General features: G+C 41.5%; 2 protein-coding genes across 2 annotated transcripts; one reads left to right on the top strand and one right to left on the bottom strand.

The window, feature by feature from the left end:
• Positions 1-7,456: 7,456 nt before the first annotated feature.
• On the bottom strand, positions 7,457-8,205 carry LOC114351635 (uncharacterized). The gene is made up of 2 exons (XM_028302913.1): positions 7,551-8,205; positions 7,457-7,506 (listed from the first exon to the last, which is right to left on the bottom strand). Exons 1-2 carry the CDS (start codon positions 8,203-8,205, stop codon positions 7,457-7,459), a joined length of 705 nt encoding a protein of 234 aa, XP_028158714.1.
• A 5,095-nt stretch (positions 8,206-13,300) lies between these two features.
• COX7B (Cytochrome c oxidase subunit 7B) lies at positions 13,301-15,526 on the top strand. Its single transcript, XM_028302910.1, has 3 exons — positions 13,301-13,487; positions 14,586-14,743; positions 15,315-15,526. Exons 1-3 carry the CDS (start codon positions 13,442-13,444, stop codon positions 15,369-15,371), a joined length of 261 nt encoding a protein of 86 aa, XP_028158711.1. The 5' UTR covers positions 13,301-13,441; the 3' UTR covers positions 15,372-15,526.
• Positions 15,527-15,587: the final 61 nt, after the last annotated feature.

A 15,587-nucleotide genomic window follows, 5' to 3' on the forward strand; every position in this document is an offset into this window, starting at 1 on the left:
TTCAAACGATTTTTAGAAATGTATTTCCGCACCAAAATGTTTTACGGATTCTGTTTTTATATTTATATCTACCTGGTTTATTTTTATTACATACCAAGAACTAATACGAACGTCATAATTCCACGTAAAAACTACATAATGGATTTTGATTATTACTGGCTTACAGTAACAAACTAANCTAATACGAACGTCATAATTCCTCGTAAAAACTACATAATGGATTTTGATTATTACTGGCTTACAGTAACAAACTAACACCTTCATAGCTCAGGCTCAGGTTTGAGAATCTAAATATATAAAAGGAGAAACTAACTGACTGACTGACAGATCAACGCACAGCCTAAACTGCTAAACGTAGACACTTGAAATTTGGAAGGGACGTAGCTTTGGTACCGTAGAGGTGCACTAAGAAAGGAATTCCCGAAATTCCCACGGGAACGGGAGTTAAAAACATTTGTATGAAAAAATCTAAACCGCGTAAGATAGATGAAGGGGGTAAAACGGGATCCACGCGTACGAAGTCGCGGGCGGCCGCTAGTTTAATATAAAGGAGTTGCAGGCTTTTCCTAATTTTAACTCGGACCTACATTTTCACCACATAGTCACAGTTTTACTATGTGGTTAGATATCCCAAAGTTTATATTTTGTAGTTGTAAATTATATACATGACAATGGGTCAATACTGCGCTGTAAAAATAAATACGCCGCACAATACCTTTTCACGACCACAGTGAAGTTTAACAGGTCCGCGGGGTATTTAATTTAATTAATTACTTAGTTCCATGGCTGTGGAGCATGAATAATGTTTAAGGGCGGCCTATTTGTGGTTTTTGTATGGGATGGCTAAATAGGAACACTGGGTTGGACTCCCCATGGCTTGGATTTTTTTAAATCTTGGTATTAAATTGCGTTAAAAAAAGATTATGTTGTATGGATGACGGAATTTGCGCGCTAATTTAAACAGTGTTAATTTCTATTATCACTTTGTAGATAAGTTCAATTATTGTTTAGTTAAGTAATACTTTACATTTCAAGTAGTAGGTACCTACCTACTTTAAAACTACTCGTAACTTGTACTTTTACAATGTTGCAATAATAATTATTGAAAAATCGTAGCTAATTAATCACTAACTCTTATGAGAAAACCGATATAGAAATCGTTTTTTGAGGTGTATGTGTTACGGCTAAAGATAGGTGTGAACATAAACTTAAGATTAGCCGGCTAAACTTAAGTTTAGCTTCGAGAAGCAGCTAAAGTTCGATAACATGTTAGTTTGCGTCATGACATTCCATCTTTAGCCGGCTAATGTGCACATTAGCCAAAACGATACGGCTAAAAATGTATTCGATGGGCGCGCCAGGCCGGCGGAGGGCTTGAGGGGGCGGTGGGGAGACAACGAATAGCTCCATATTATTTAACAATTGTGACTAGACATTGTTTTAAGTAATTAACACTGAAGAAGTTTTATTTTGTTTTATTTTGTAATTTTAAATACCTACCTACAGAAGATTCTGTAATGACCAAATGGTTCCTTATTACTTTATTTTAATGATTAGGTACCTAGATATTGTTTTAAGTAATTAATATTTTGTTATTGTAATAATTGTAATTTTGAATACCTACATCTATGTATATGTATATATAAAAGAAAGTCGTGTTAGTTACTTCGCTTATAACTCAAGAACGGCTGAACCGATTTAGCTGAAAATTGTCCGGGAGGTAGTTTAGAGCCAGGAGAAGGACATAGGATACTTTTTATCCCGTTCGAAATTAAATCAAGCCCTCTCGTGACTTCGTCGATGAAACGTTGGAATGTTTGCCCCGCGTTGCGAAGACCAAAACTCATGTAGGGGAACTCAAACAATCCGAACGTTGTGATGATGGCTGTTTTGCAGACATCAGGCGGATGGACGGGGATTTGCTGATATGCTTTCACGAGGTCGATGGTGCTGAAAATCGTTGCCCCTCTCAGGTTGTGACTAAGGTCACCGATGTGTCTGACCGGATATCGGTCAGGGATGGTACGAGCGTTCAGGGCCCGGTAGTCGCCACATGGTCGCCAAGTGGCATCTTTTTTTGGTGCTAGATGAAGTGGCGCAGACCATGGACTGCAAGATGGTGTAGCAGTGCCTGCTTGTACCATATCGGTAAATGCTTGTTGAGCTGCTTTCAGCTTTTGCGGGGCCAAGCGGCGAGGTCGGCTGGAGACAGGTGGTCCGTCTGTAGTATTAATGTAGTGCACAGTCTCATGCTTTACTACGCGTGGTAATCCTGGAGGTTTGGTAATGTCTGGAAATTCGCAGAGGATCTCATGAAACGGTGAACTGCTAAGGCCAATTGTAACGGCTTTGACGCCTATGAGCTGGTCAGGCGGAGCGATAACAGCTGTGTTAGATAGCCCAGTTTTGCCATCAACTATTTTCTTATTTGCGCAGTCCGGAAGGAGGTGGTAATGTGCGAGAAAATCCGAGCCAATGATGGGGTTGCTGACGTCAGCGACTACGAACTGCCAGATGAAGTCGCGGCGCAAACCAAAATCAAGTTTGAGGTTGATGGTGCCGTATGTCTTTATGCAGCTGCCGTTTGCTGCGCTGAGGTTCCAGTCATCAGGCTTCCTGCGGTTGTGTAACCATCGATGGGGATAACAGCACAAGTCCGAACCGGTGTCAATGAGGTACTGTTGTTTAGTACTCCTGTCTGTGACGAAAAGGCGGCGACCGTGGGAATCGATAACGCAGCAATCAGTATTCGCCACTACTGATTGCTTATCGAGTTTTCCGCTGCCCATTTGCATGGGGATGTGCATTTTAATGCTTGGTGGCCAAATTTTCTGTGGTACCAGCAGTATTTGGACGCGTTGGCTGATGGGGACCTGTCTCGACTTTTGTTGGCCGATGAGGAACGGGATCGTGATCTTTGCTGCTGCACCGTTAGGGCTGCAACTTGTTTTGTTAGATTTTCGACACACTCGGCGAGTGAGGCGAGAAGGGGTGGGGTGTTATTTATAGCAAACACGTTTGCAGGTCCGGGTGCCACTTCTGTGATCCTGTCCGCTAGATCCGCCAGTTTGTCTAACGTGAGGTCCGCTTGCGCAGCCAAAATGGCCTGGACTTGGTTGGGAAGTCGCCGGAGCCAAAGTTGTCGCAAGAGGTTGTCGTCTTTCAGTGTGGATCCGGCAAGCGATCTGAGGTGTCGTAGGAATGTGGATGGCTTCCTGTCGCCCAATTCCTCTTCGCTGAGCAGGCGTCGCACTCTTTGTTCCTCGGAGGTTGATAAACGACGAATCAACTCTTCCTTAAGTTTCCCATATTTATTCTCTTCAGGGGGGTTCATCACAATATCCTCTATTTCCCCTATAACCCGCTGATCTATGGTTGCGATAACGTGGCAGAACTTTGTCGAGTCAGCTGTTATGCCGGCTAAGTGGAACTGGGCCTCGGCTTGAGCAAACCATATTGCCGGTCTGTCAGTCCAAAATGGTGGTAGTTTTACTGACACCCTGCATACCTGTTCGTAGGATGTCCCAGGTTTGGGTTCTGATTGTGCTTTGAGTTGAGATTCTAAAATTCTATTTTTGGCAATAAGTTCCTCTAGCTGTGCCTTTAGTTCTGTGTCAGACATGTTGAAAATGTAACTGTACCACTGTGCAGAAAGTAAACAAAGTTAAAAAATAAAAAAATGTGCTGTTAAGGGTTAAAATATCCTTCTCCGCAGGTGTTAGGAAATTCAATTTAACAATATTAAAAATAATCAATTTTAGATGCAATATGCAGATAAAAATAAAATAAACAATGATACACACACTTGGCCGTTGCAAATTTGAAACCATAAGACAGGTTAGATCAAATTGGTAGGAATTTTAGCAATAGAAACCAATAACCTTAATTAAACCAACATATTACATGCAATAAATACCTGGTAAATGCTTAATTATTACAAACAAAGTATTTAATGTAAACCGAAAGTTAATTGTTAATAATTCAAATACAAGTTGATAAGAATGAATAAATTTACCTAGTTTAAATTGAATTATGTTATTAAGTTGGGTTAGGTTAGGAATATTGTAGTTTTACACACAGATTAGCAATGACACAGAGAAATAAGTATGGTACATGAACGGAGCACTGTAAAGTTCAATGTTTTCGCATGATGCACAAGTTAGACGGAGCAAGATGGAAGTGGTACTTGTGTGGCTGCGATGCTGGTGGACAGTCTTTGATTGTACTTCACTTGATTAAGATGGTTTATGATTTTAGCGTCCAGTTGTTATTAAGCACAAGGTTTCACACACAATACACTCATGCACGATGCACGTAATGGACGAAGAAGAAGCTGGCGTGCGAATAGCGTCAGGTCAGGGGCGCGAAATGGTAGCACGTTGCGCGTTGTGAAGATACCACGGAGCGTAACCGGAATGATTTTCGTGTTCGGGATCCTGATGAAGATGATCCGGGATCCGTTTGGAACGTACGGTGGTCACCAGTTTGGGGATTGATGAGGCGGCGCTCCCCGAGCCGAATCAAACTCCGGTTAGTGTTACACGGTGTATATTGTAAACAGCAGTAGCANACGAGAAGCTGGAACTGGCCTAGCACTAGCCATTTGTCTGCGCAGTTTGGTAACAAAATCTGAAGATGTGTTAGTGCTGGTATCTGGTACTACGAGCAATTCTCCCGGCAACCGCAAGTTTTCTCCGTAGAGCATTTCGGCTGCTGTAGCTTTTAGGTCTTCCTTAAAAGCTGTGCGCATACCAAGTAACACGAAAGGCAGAGAAGTGACCCACGTAGCGTTGTGGCACATAAGTGCAGCTTTTAACTGTCGGTGGACCCGCTCTATCATGCCGTTAGCGCTTGGATGATATGATGTTGTTCGAATACGTTTGGTGGCGAAGTTTTCCATTAAACGGCGGAACAGGTCGGATTCAAATTGGGTACCTTGGTCTGTTGTTATGATGGAGGGAATGCCAAAACGGGATATCCATCCTTGGGTGAATGTTTCGGCTACTTCTTCGGCTGTAATCGACTGCATGGGCCAGACTTCAGGCCACCGAGAGACCCTGTCGATTGCTGTCAAACAGTAACGGTATTCTCTGCATTGTGGTAGCGGGCCAATGATGTCGATATGGACATGTGCGAAACGGCCAGATGGTTGAGCGAAAGTCCCAAGAGGAGCGGAATTATGCCTCGTTATTTTGCTGCGTTGACAAGCTACACAGGATCGTGCCCAATTATGGCAATCTTTTCTGATCGAAGGCCATACATAGCGACCAGTCAAGAGGCGGGTTGTGGCTCTTATGCCGGGATGGCTTAAGTTGTGTAGCTTGTCAAATGCTGCACGACGAAACGGAGGAGTGAGGTATGGGCGGGGTTTTCCAGTGCCCACGTCGCAGATTACTGAAGTGTCAGAACCTGGAAGGATAACTTCGACGAGCTGTAAACCGCTTGAAGCCTTTTGGAGGTCTGCGAGTTCGTGATCTTCCTTTTGTGACCTTGCCAGGGCTTGGTAATCTTGTTCGGTTGATATTGCTTCAATCCGCGACATGGCATCAGCGACGATGTTGTCTTCGCCTTTAATGTACTGAATGTCCGTGGTGAACTGGCCGATGAATGATAATTGGTTGAGCTGGGGTGGAGGGAGCTTTTCGCGGCGTTGTATGAATGCGTACAGCAGTGGCTTGTGGTCGGTGAAAATGGTCGCGTGCTGTACTTCAAGTATGTGGCGAAAATGCTGTACGCTTTCATAGACGGCTAAGAGTTCCCGATAATAAGCTGGCCACTGGGTTTGTTGAGGGCTCAATTTCTTGCTAAAGAAGGCGAGAGGATGCCATTCACCATTTACTTTTTGTTGGAGGGTTGCTCCGATGTGGGTGCTGGAAGCGTCCGTGAACAAACCGAGTGGTGCGTCTGGTTGTGGGTGGGCTAGCAGTGTTGCTTCTGTTAGGCTCTGCTTGCATTTCTGAAAAGCCAATTCCAGGTCTTCAGTCCAAGGAATTGGTTTTGAACCTTTGAGATGGTTGCTGGCCAGAACGTCGATCAAGGGAGCTTGATATTCCGCGGCTTTGGGTATAAATCTACGGTAATAGTTAATCATACCCAGAAACCTACGGAGACCTTGTGCTGTTTTGGGTGCGGGGAAGCTTTTTATGGCTTCAACTCGGTGGGATGGTGGTTTAGTGCCCGCGGCTGAGATGTTGTAGCCTAGAAAAGTGACTTCCTCAGCTCCTAAAACGCACTTTTCGCAATTGATTACCACTCCATATTGTTTTAGTCGTTGGAACAGTTTGCGGAGGTGTTCTTGGTGCTGGCAGGCGTCGCGGGAGAAGACCAGGATGTCATCAACATATGGGAAAACGAAATCAAGCCCCCTCGTGACTTCGTCTATGAAGCGTTGGAAGGTTTGCCCAGCATTTCGAAGACCAAAACTCATGAATGGGAATTCAAACAATCCAAACGTTGTGATGATGGCTGTTTTGCAGACGTCAGGCGGATGGACGGGGATTTGCTGGTAAGCTTTCACGAGGTCGATGGTGCTGAATATGGTTGCGCCTCTCAGGTTGTGACCGAGATCACCGATGTGTCTAACCGGATATCGGTCGGGGATGGTGCGAGCGTTCAGGGCACGGTAGTCGCCACATGGTCGCCAAGTGGCATCTTTTTTGGGTGCTAGATGAAGTGGCGCAGACCATGGGCTGGAAGATGGTGTAGCAGTGCCCGCTTGTACCATGTCCGTGAAAGCTTGTTGCGCTGCTTTGAGTTTTTGCGGGGCTAAACGGCGAGGTCGGCTGGAGACAGGTGGTCCATCTGTAGTGTTGATGAAGTGCACAGTCTCATGCTTTATGACGCGTGGTAATCCTGGAGGTTTGGTGATGTCTGGAAATTCTCGGAGGATCTCGTGGAACGGTGAATTGTTAAGACCAATTGTGACGGCTTTGACACCTATGAGCTGGTCAGGCGGAGCGATTATAGCTGTATTAGATAGCCCAGTTTTGCCATCGACTATTTTCTTACTAGCGCAATCCGGAAGGAGATGGTAATGTGCGAGAAAATCCGATCCGATGATGGGGTTGCTAACGTCAGCGACTACAAACTGCCAGATGAAATCTCGGCGCAAGCCAAAATCCAGTTTGAGGTTGATGGTGCCGTACGTTTTTATGCAGCTACCATTTGCTGCGCTGAGGTTCCAGTCATCAGGCTTCCTGCGGCTGCGCAACCATTGATAGGGGTAACAGCATAAATCTGAACCGGTGTCGATCAGGTACTGTTGTTTCGTGCTCCTGTCCGTGACGAAAAGGCGGCGACCGTGGGAATCTATAATGCAGCAATCAGTATTCGCCACTACTGATTGCTGATTGAGTTTTCCGCTATCCATTTGCATGGAGGTGTGCATTTAAGTGCTCGGTGGCCAAAGGTTTGGTGGTACCAGCAATGTTGGGACGCGTTAGCGGATGGAGACCTGTCACGTCTTCTGTTGATTGATGTGGAGCGGGATCGTGATCTGCCTTGTTGCTGCACGGTTAGGGCTGCAACTTGTTTCGTTAGGTTTTCCACACATTCGGCAAGTGAGGCGAGAAGAGGTGGGGGACTATTGATGGCAAACAGGTTTGCAGGCCCGGGGGCAACTTCCGTGATCCTATCGGCTAGATCCGCTAGTTTATCTAAGGTGAGGTCCGCCTGCGCTGCCAAAATGGCTTGGACTTGGTTGGGCAGTCGGCGGAGCCAAAGTTGTCGCAAGAGGTTGTCGTCTTTTAGTGTAGACCCGGCAAGTGATCTAAGATGTCGTAGGAATGTGGACGGTTTCCTGTCGCCCAATTCCTCTTCGCTGAGCAGGCGTCGAACTCGTTGTTCCTCAGAGGTCGATAATCGGCGAATCAATTCTTCTTTGAGTTTCCCATATTTGTTCTCTTCAGGGGGATTCATCACAATGTCCTCTATTTCCCCTATAACCCGCTGGTCTATGGTAGCGATAACATGACAAAACTTTGTTGAGTCAGCAGTTATTCCAGCTAAGTGGAACTGGGCCTCAGCTTGGGCAAACCATATCGCTGGTCTGTCGGTCCAAAATGGTGGTAGTTTTACCGACACCCTGCAGACCTGTTCACTTGATATCCCCGATTTGGGTTCTAGTTGTGCCTTGAGTTGGGATTCTAAAAGTGCATTTTTGGCAATAAGTTCTTCTAGCTGGGTCTTCAGTTCTGTGTCAGACATGTTGGAATTATGTACCACTGTGCAGAAAGCAAATAAGGATAAAAAAAAATTAATATTAGTTGTGTTGTTAAAATATCCCTCTCCGCAGGTGTTAGGTAATTTACTTCAAAAGTGCAGAAACAATAATGGTAAATGCAATATAACACATTCAATAAAAAATATACACACTTTGCGGTTGCACATTTCAAACAATGCAAAACAGAATAAGTTTCATACATAGGTAAAACATTCAGTAGTAGAAACAATAACCATAATTATTATATTGATGCAACATGCAATAAGTACTTAATGAGTTATAATTGTTAAGTAATAAAGTTAATTAATAGTTAGTAATTGTTGATAAATTGGAATGCAAGTTGGCAAGTATGAAACAGTTGACATGAAATAGTTGAAGTTTAATTATGAAGTTAGAGTATAGTTTAATTTGAAGTTAGAAGTAGAAGTAGAATATGGACAATATTGTAATTTTATACACACAATTACACTGACACAGGAAAACAATTTGAACAGTGCACTATAATCTTCAATGTTTTAGCGTAATGAGAGAGTCAAACAGTGGGAGATTATGATTGTGGTACTTGCGTGACTGCGGTGCTGATGGACTGTCTTTGATTGTTTCACTTGGTTACTAAGATGGTAGTAGTTGATAGGGTTCAGTTGTTAAGTATTAAGCACACTAAACACTATTTCGCACACACATCACACGATACACCCATGCACGATGTACATAATGGACGACGAAGAAGCAGGCATGCGAGTGGCGTCAGGTCAGGGGCGAGGTCTAGTAGCTCGTTGTGTAGATACCACGGAGTGTAACCGGAATGATTTTCGTGTTCGGGATCCTGATGATAATGATCCGGGATCCGTTTGTAACGTACGGTGGTCACCAGTTTGGGGTTTTATGAGGCGGCTTTCCCCAAGCCGAATTAAACTCCGGTTAGTGATACACAGCGTGTATTGGAGAATCTTGTAGTAGGTATATACAGTGTTTTACACAACGGCGTCACGTACAAGTGACTTTATAATGTTGATATTAATCTACTGGACGTATGCACAAGTGCTATACAGTGAGTTTTTGGTATTTACAAATGCAAATCACAACGAGTAGCGTTGTTGGTTCTCAAGGCGCCAAAACCAAGTGTCGTTCGGAAAAGGTCATCTGTCAAAGTCCGATTTGACAGCTATTGTTTGTGGTGCGTTCGGAAATCTAAAATCTTCAAACGCCACAGTATCAATGAACAAATTATAATGACAAATGCCCAACGAAAGTAAGATTTCTTTCTTCATTCATCACTTTGAAATATTCCAATTGGTGCGGAGTGAAGAATCGCTTTGTATGCGAGACTTAATGGGTATTTTGTCTTTAATTGTTTTTTGAAGATTTATGTCCGTTGTCGTAACATGCCAATTGCCAACCTCTAGGCACTGTGCGGAGTTTTTAATCAACGCACAGCCCAAACCACTCGACGGATCAGGCTAAAATTTGGCATGCAGGTAGATGTTATGACGTGGGCATCTGCTAAGAAAGGATTTTAAGAAACTCCACCCCTTAGGGGGTAAAACGGGTTCCACGCGTACGAAGTCGCGGGCGGCCGCTAATTTGAACTAAGTATTAACGTTTAAAATCATAGACAAAAACCAATTGGATATTAACAGCGTCCGTGGTCTAGTTGTAGAGATCTTTCTCGATCCGGTCTTAAGTTCAGTTCTCTGGTGGGACACACAAATTTTAATTCACTTTAGTGTATTTTTAGAATTTGCTGCTAGGATAGATAGGAGATTTATGAAGATAATTTCGTACTTTAGATTGGAAGAAGAAGAATACCAATCTAGGTATCGCGAACATGGAATCATGACTAACAATCGTAAATTAGCAATAGTTTGCTTTATAAGGTGGGTGGACCATGGAAGGCCACTCTAACGAGTAAACGCTTTTTATTCCTTTATTAACTGGATAAATGAAAAAAACAAATTATCAAATAATAGTTTGTTTTATTGTGTACCATATAAATCACTTTTTTTTTAACCTAGCTTTAATCAGTATTCATTAAACTTAAGTTTTGTTAAGCTCTTCCAAATGGCCTTGCAAGCAACACGGCTCCAAACAAGGCCAATATTATACATCAGTCGTTCAACTTAAAAATAGAGTTGTAACAATTAATATATTCGCTTTTACTAAAACTACATAATAAGCTCTTTCATTTAAGCAAAACATTAAATGCTCAATATATTTTTATCATTTATAAAAAACTCAAAAAACATTACTTGAACACCATCGTATAACTAAGAATATATTATTGGAAATTATTTAAAAACAGTAGTAATGAGTATTATATTGACCTCAAATAACTTGCCAACGCGTATTATAATGAAATTAAAAACTTTTTTTTTTACCTCAAATGGCCTTCTTATGGGTCCNCAAGTATGTAATATAATAGGTAACTATTTATTGCAGTCACGTTTGAATGCAGTTTAATCTGATTTGTTTACATACTTGCGATGCATGAATCATACAGTGGTATTGGTATCAGTGAAGGTTTGAGTGGTAACCAGACCGGTCCGCGTAGCTCTGGGAGACCTACTAAGTAATGTGCATGTGGATTGAGTGATCCTTGCTTCAATCTTAACAAAAATCGAGGAAGTTTTACTTAAAATTACATTACATTATACATTCATCGCTCAGTAAGAGGGCCTTGCCTGAGGCCGCGTGCGAGAGGGCTTGCGACATGCGAACAAAATATTTTAGAGATTATATTAAGACTCTACAACTGAATACAAAACAAAAATACCTTTTAACTTCGCATTCATACAGAATAAGTATGTTATAATATAAACTGTTCCCAAGTTCCCAATAGCGCCCTATACTAAGTATTGCTTGTTATCGGGCAATGCCCTCTAACTCTACTATTATAGAAACGAATCTGTCGACAGCTCTGAGATTAGTCGTCGTGCTCTTATATTACGATTACAATAACCAACTGACGCGACGGCATAACGCCCTCTACTGAGGTTCACCTTGTCGAGGTAAGGCCAGACACCTGTAAGCACGATGCTGAACCCCAGCGACATCTGGAACATGGTGAAGTAGATGACGTAGACGCTGCGCCAGCGCTCGCGCCGCTCCTGCGGGCTCTCCAGCGCCGCGGCCGCCTGCTCGGGCTCCATCGGGCCTCTCTCCCTGCGCACCTTCTCTACCACTCCCTTCAGCCACTCCATACACCGAATTTAGCAAATATGCTACCCAACAATTCTAGTAAACATCTGTTGCCTCCGAAATATCGTATTATAAATAGACACACATTTTTGTCTCCTCAATGAACGCGACGTCGAGCGTAAACAAAGAAACTTAGTATGCGCGCGCGGCGTGTGCGACGTGCGTGCGCAGCCCTCGCGCGCCGCGCCTGTCGCAAGACTGGCTTGTTGCTACTCTCTCTGCATTATCTGCGCCTGGCCGCGGCCGCTATGAATGTTTTTATTGGCATCGCCCGTTTCCCTCTCGTTGAGCCGTGACAGTGATAGCAATCCGATGCATCATCGCTCATCATCTTAGTCACACACACGTTTGTAGTAGCTTATTGTGCGAAGCAAGTCTATGTTAACAAAATATTTTTTCTAAAAAAATATGTTTGATAGGATGACTCCATGGAGTGGTGGTTTATTAGTTAATAAAAATACTTAAGTAAGTCCACAAATGCTACTTAAAATCAAACTAAGTAGGTAAAACATGAAAGTACAAATTGGTAAGATGTACCTACCTAATAGGTAGGTACTCGTACAATAAATTGATAATGAAGTTGGTCAAAACAGTGACTTTTAATTAATGTAAATAATAAGTACATAATTTAATCACTTTAACGTTTTGTGGTTAGACATGAGTAAATAATTTAATTACCTATAATTTACATTAAAAACCCTTTGTCTCCTTAAAGTTTTTCAAACGTAAATTTGAGTTAAACAAACATTGCTAAATAAATTATATCAGGCACCGTATTCTCTGATTGAGAAAATGCCTCTGCTATAATGATTTACGTTTATTAGTTTGAAATATTTTGAAATTATAAATACCCAGGCTTTAGTAATTAAAAGTACTAATTAATTAACAATGTACGAGTTACAATAATTATTATTTCCTAAGATACTGGCAATCACAGAGCTGAAAAAAAAACCGGCCCACGCGCAGTGTAGGGTTCCGTAGTTGTCCTTCGTTACCACAATATACTTCAGAAGCAAGCAATACTTCATCTTAAGTCACTTTTAATATTTTCTTTTAAGGAATTTTTATTAGGTATGAAATTTTATAATACCTACAACTACATGAGTAAAACGACTATTACTCGTAAACTAACTGATCTATTTTAAGCGCTATAGTTTACCTTGAAAGTTCATAAAAAGTACTATTATCATGATTTTTTCCAGATTTTTCAACCCAACAGTTTAGTTTTTAGAGGGGGGGGGACGTCCTACTCGAACAGGAACAAAAATTGGCACTATAAACTTTAACATTTTGTAAACGGATCCCTAAATTGAAAAATGGTCTTAGAAACCCCTACGCTATTTTAAAAGACCTATCCAACGATACCCCACACGATGGGGTAGAAGAGGAAAAAAATTCATCCCCACTTTACATTTTAAAATTAGCGTAATCTGTGCCCCGATTAGGTACGCTAATTTTTAACGTCTCCAGACGCTTGGGCATGCAGGTATCTTAGTAAACTAAAAGCTTAGTTACAACAGGATATTGCAAAACTCCCACGGGAATGGGAGTTAGCAGGAAAAAACATTTGTATGAAAAAATCGAAACCGCGTAAGATAGATGAAGGGGGTAAAACGGGATCCACGCGTACGAAGTCGCGGGCGGCCGCTAGTAAACAATAATACTGTAAAGTTTTAACAATATTCGTTCAGTAGTTTTTACGTGAAAGAGTAACAAATATCTAGAGAAGAATTTTTGTCTACTCGAAATATTTGGCCATGTTTCTTTCCTAATTCATGTATTACCAAGCATGTTAATTTTATAAGTAATGCTCGGTCCATAGTAATATACATCAATGGTTTGGTTATGAATGGTAGAATTGGATGGATGGTAGGAATTGGTAGTAGGTATTTTAGTAGTTTTTCTCTTGTCAGACAGAAGAGAAGTAAAGTTAAAAATCTAGAAAAAGTTTGCAGTTAACGTGAGGTCTAGCAAGCCCTTAATTCCCATATTCAATTCAAAGTTTATAAAAAGAAAACCACGATGTTTGTTTCTCGACCAATCATCTCACGCTTCATGCAACAGACAGGTAAATAACCACCATTTATTTTGTTAATTTTTTTGCAAATAGAACTCCACCGCGTTTTGTTTTAATTAATTAATTAAAGCTTTTGAAGGTTATTTAAGCCAATATGATATTTGTGCTTTCTTAATTACAATGTCGATCACATTAAATGCAATAAAACGTTCTGTTACATAATATAACCTATATTTTTACAAATCTTCTGATAACAAATTCTATAACTTTAGCAAATATTTACTCGTTTCCCTGTAACAGATTACACCGAACAGTCCCAGGAATGATATAATAAGTCCATTTTTGAGTAGTAACAAATGCTCTAGTACTAGGATTTGCTACTAAAATCTATACTCCAAAAGTAACAGAACAAGAGGATAATAAAATTAAAATTTGTCTCAATGTCCATTATTCGGAAATGTACCCTTGCATGTCTACCATCCGATGTTCTATGGTCCTATATCAAGGAATATGCATGAGTTTTAAAAGTTAAACTATTTGTAAATAAAAACTTATCAAAAAATAAACCCTAAAAAGTTGTGGGATTGTGAGATTGTTATTGAAAATAATGGTTTTATTCGTTCTTCATTTTATTAAAATCGTCTTACAAAATCGTACATCTTTCTCAGACAGCTAACGTCATCTAAAACCAAATCTGACATCTCACCATAAAGAACATAATTAAAAATAAAAACTAAACCAAACTCCTTATTCCCACACGGCCTTCCTGATTAATCATCTGTCCCAGATGAAATACCTTCGTCTTCGGTAGCGATCCACGTCTTCATAATATCAGGGCCTTCTGTATTTCCAATTATGATTATGATTATTATGTAAGCTTGGACAACTTTGTTAACAATTGACTGAAAGTGACATCACCATCCTTGCACCCATATCAACTAGTATGGGATGCTCCATGTTGTTTCATGAGCTGTGATTTCACCAAATCACAAATATCTGTATATTAGAATTTGTAGAGATTTATGAAAACTAAAAGCGCTGGATGATTTGATAATGACAAGACTAAAGAAACATGAGAAATAAATTTTAAAAAAATTCACCACACATATTGTTACGACAATGATTGAGGTCAGAAGTGTCGCTTTCCAGTGCGGCGCTACCACGGCGGGCACGACTTCAAGCCGGCCACCATGGACGAGCTGCCGGTGCCGCGCGGCTCGTGGCAGGCGGCCTACGACGCCAAGCAGCGCAAGTACAACGCCGTGCTCGCGCTCGGGCTCGTCTTCACCGTCGGCACCATCGCCCTTGTGAGTGTCCTACATACATCGGGACTTTCGTTTCAGCCAAATGACGTCCACTGCTGGACAAAGGCCTCCCCCAAGGTTTTCCACAATGAACGGTCCTGCGCTGCCCGCATCCAGGCTCTTCCTGCGACCTTTACCAGATCGTCGGTCCACCTAGTAGGAGGCCTGCCCACGCTACGTCTTCCAGCCCGTGGTCGCCACTCGAGAACTTTCCTGCCCCAACGGCTAATCGGCAACATCGGGACTAATGCTGATTAATTGTTACTAAACAGCCAAAAAGCTCGTCTTAAGAATTATTTCATCGCAAAATAGAATCTGTATAGCAATACTTCTACAAAATAGTCAGATTTTAATAATTCTTAATCATAATTCTGAATCACAAACACCACTGGAAGACATGAGCTACTAGGGTTTTCCCTAGCTCATGTCTTTTCTTTCTGGGATACTTTTACAACACAATATGAGCTAGTGCTCATTGTGTTAACTTTACCTTGAAGTAATTATTATGCTGAAGTCTGAGTTAAAACTTATGAAAAGGGTGCCACAAAATTTAATTAATTTATTATCTTTGCAGGCTAAGGCAAGTGGACTGGTGTACCTCAACTACTCTCCCCCCAAGTCCCTGGACTAAGCGCTTGATGACAACAAACTAGTAAAGAAATAGTTCAACCTTTGCAATACACCCAAAATCAAGTACTAGATAGTATGATATTGTTAAAGGCTGAACTATTTACTAAATCCATAAATTAATTACTTAGGCTATAACAATAAATGCTGTGAAACATCTTCTGTTGTTTCAGTTACATAATTTCTTTCTTAATGATAATGAAAGACTCGAACATGCAGT

Source organism: Ostrinia furnacalis, unplaced genomic scaffold, assembly GCF_004193835.3.
Source record: "Ostrinia furnacalis isolate ACB-3 unplaced genomic scaffold, ASM419383v2 OfSCF1168, whole genome shotgun sequence".
Classification (NCBI taxonomy): Eukaryota; Metazoa; Arthropoda; class Insecta; order Lepidoptera; family Crambidae; genus Ostrinia; species Ostrinia furnacalis.

Bases quoted from the DNA above. Each gene is read 5' to 3' on its own strand.
- LOC114351635 (XM_028302913.1), bottom strand. From the start codon at position 8,205: ATGTCTGACACAGAACTGAAGACCCAGCTAGAAGAACTTATTGCCAAA. The intron at 7,507-7,550 runs GTGTGGAAAACC...CTAACCGTGCAG, and splicing joins TCTCGCCTCACTTGCCGAAT to CAACAAGGCAGATCACGATC.
- COX7B (XM_028302910.1), top strand. From the start codon at position 13,442: ATGTTTGTTTCTCGACCAATCATCTCACGCTTCATGCAACAGACAG. The intron at 13,488-14,585 runs GTAAATAACCAC...GTCGCTTTCCAG, and splicing joins ACGCTTCATGCAACAGACAG to TGCGGCGCTACCACGGCGGG. The intron at 14,744-15,314 runs GTGAGTGTCCTA...TTATCTTTGCAG, and splicing joins CCGTCGGCACCATCGCCCTT to GCTAAGGCAAGTGGACTGGT.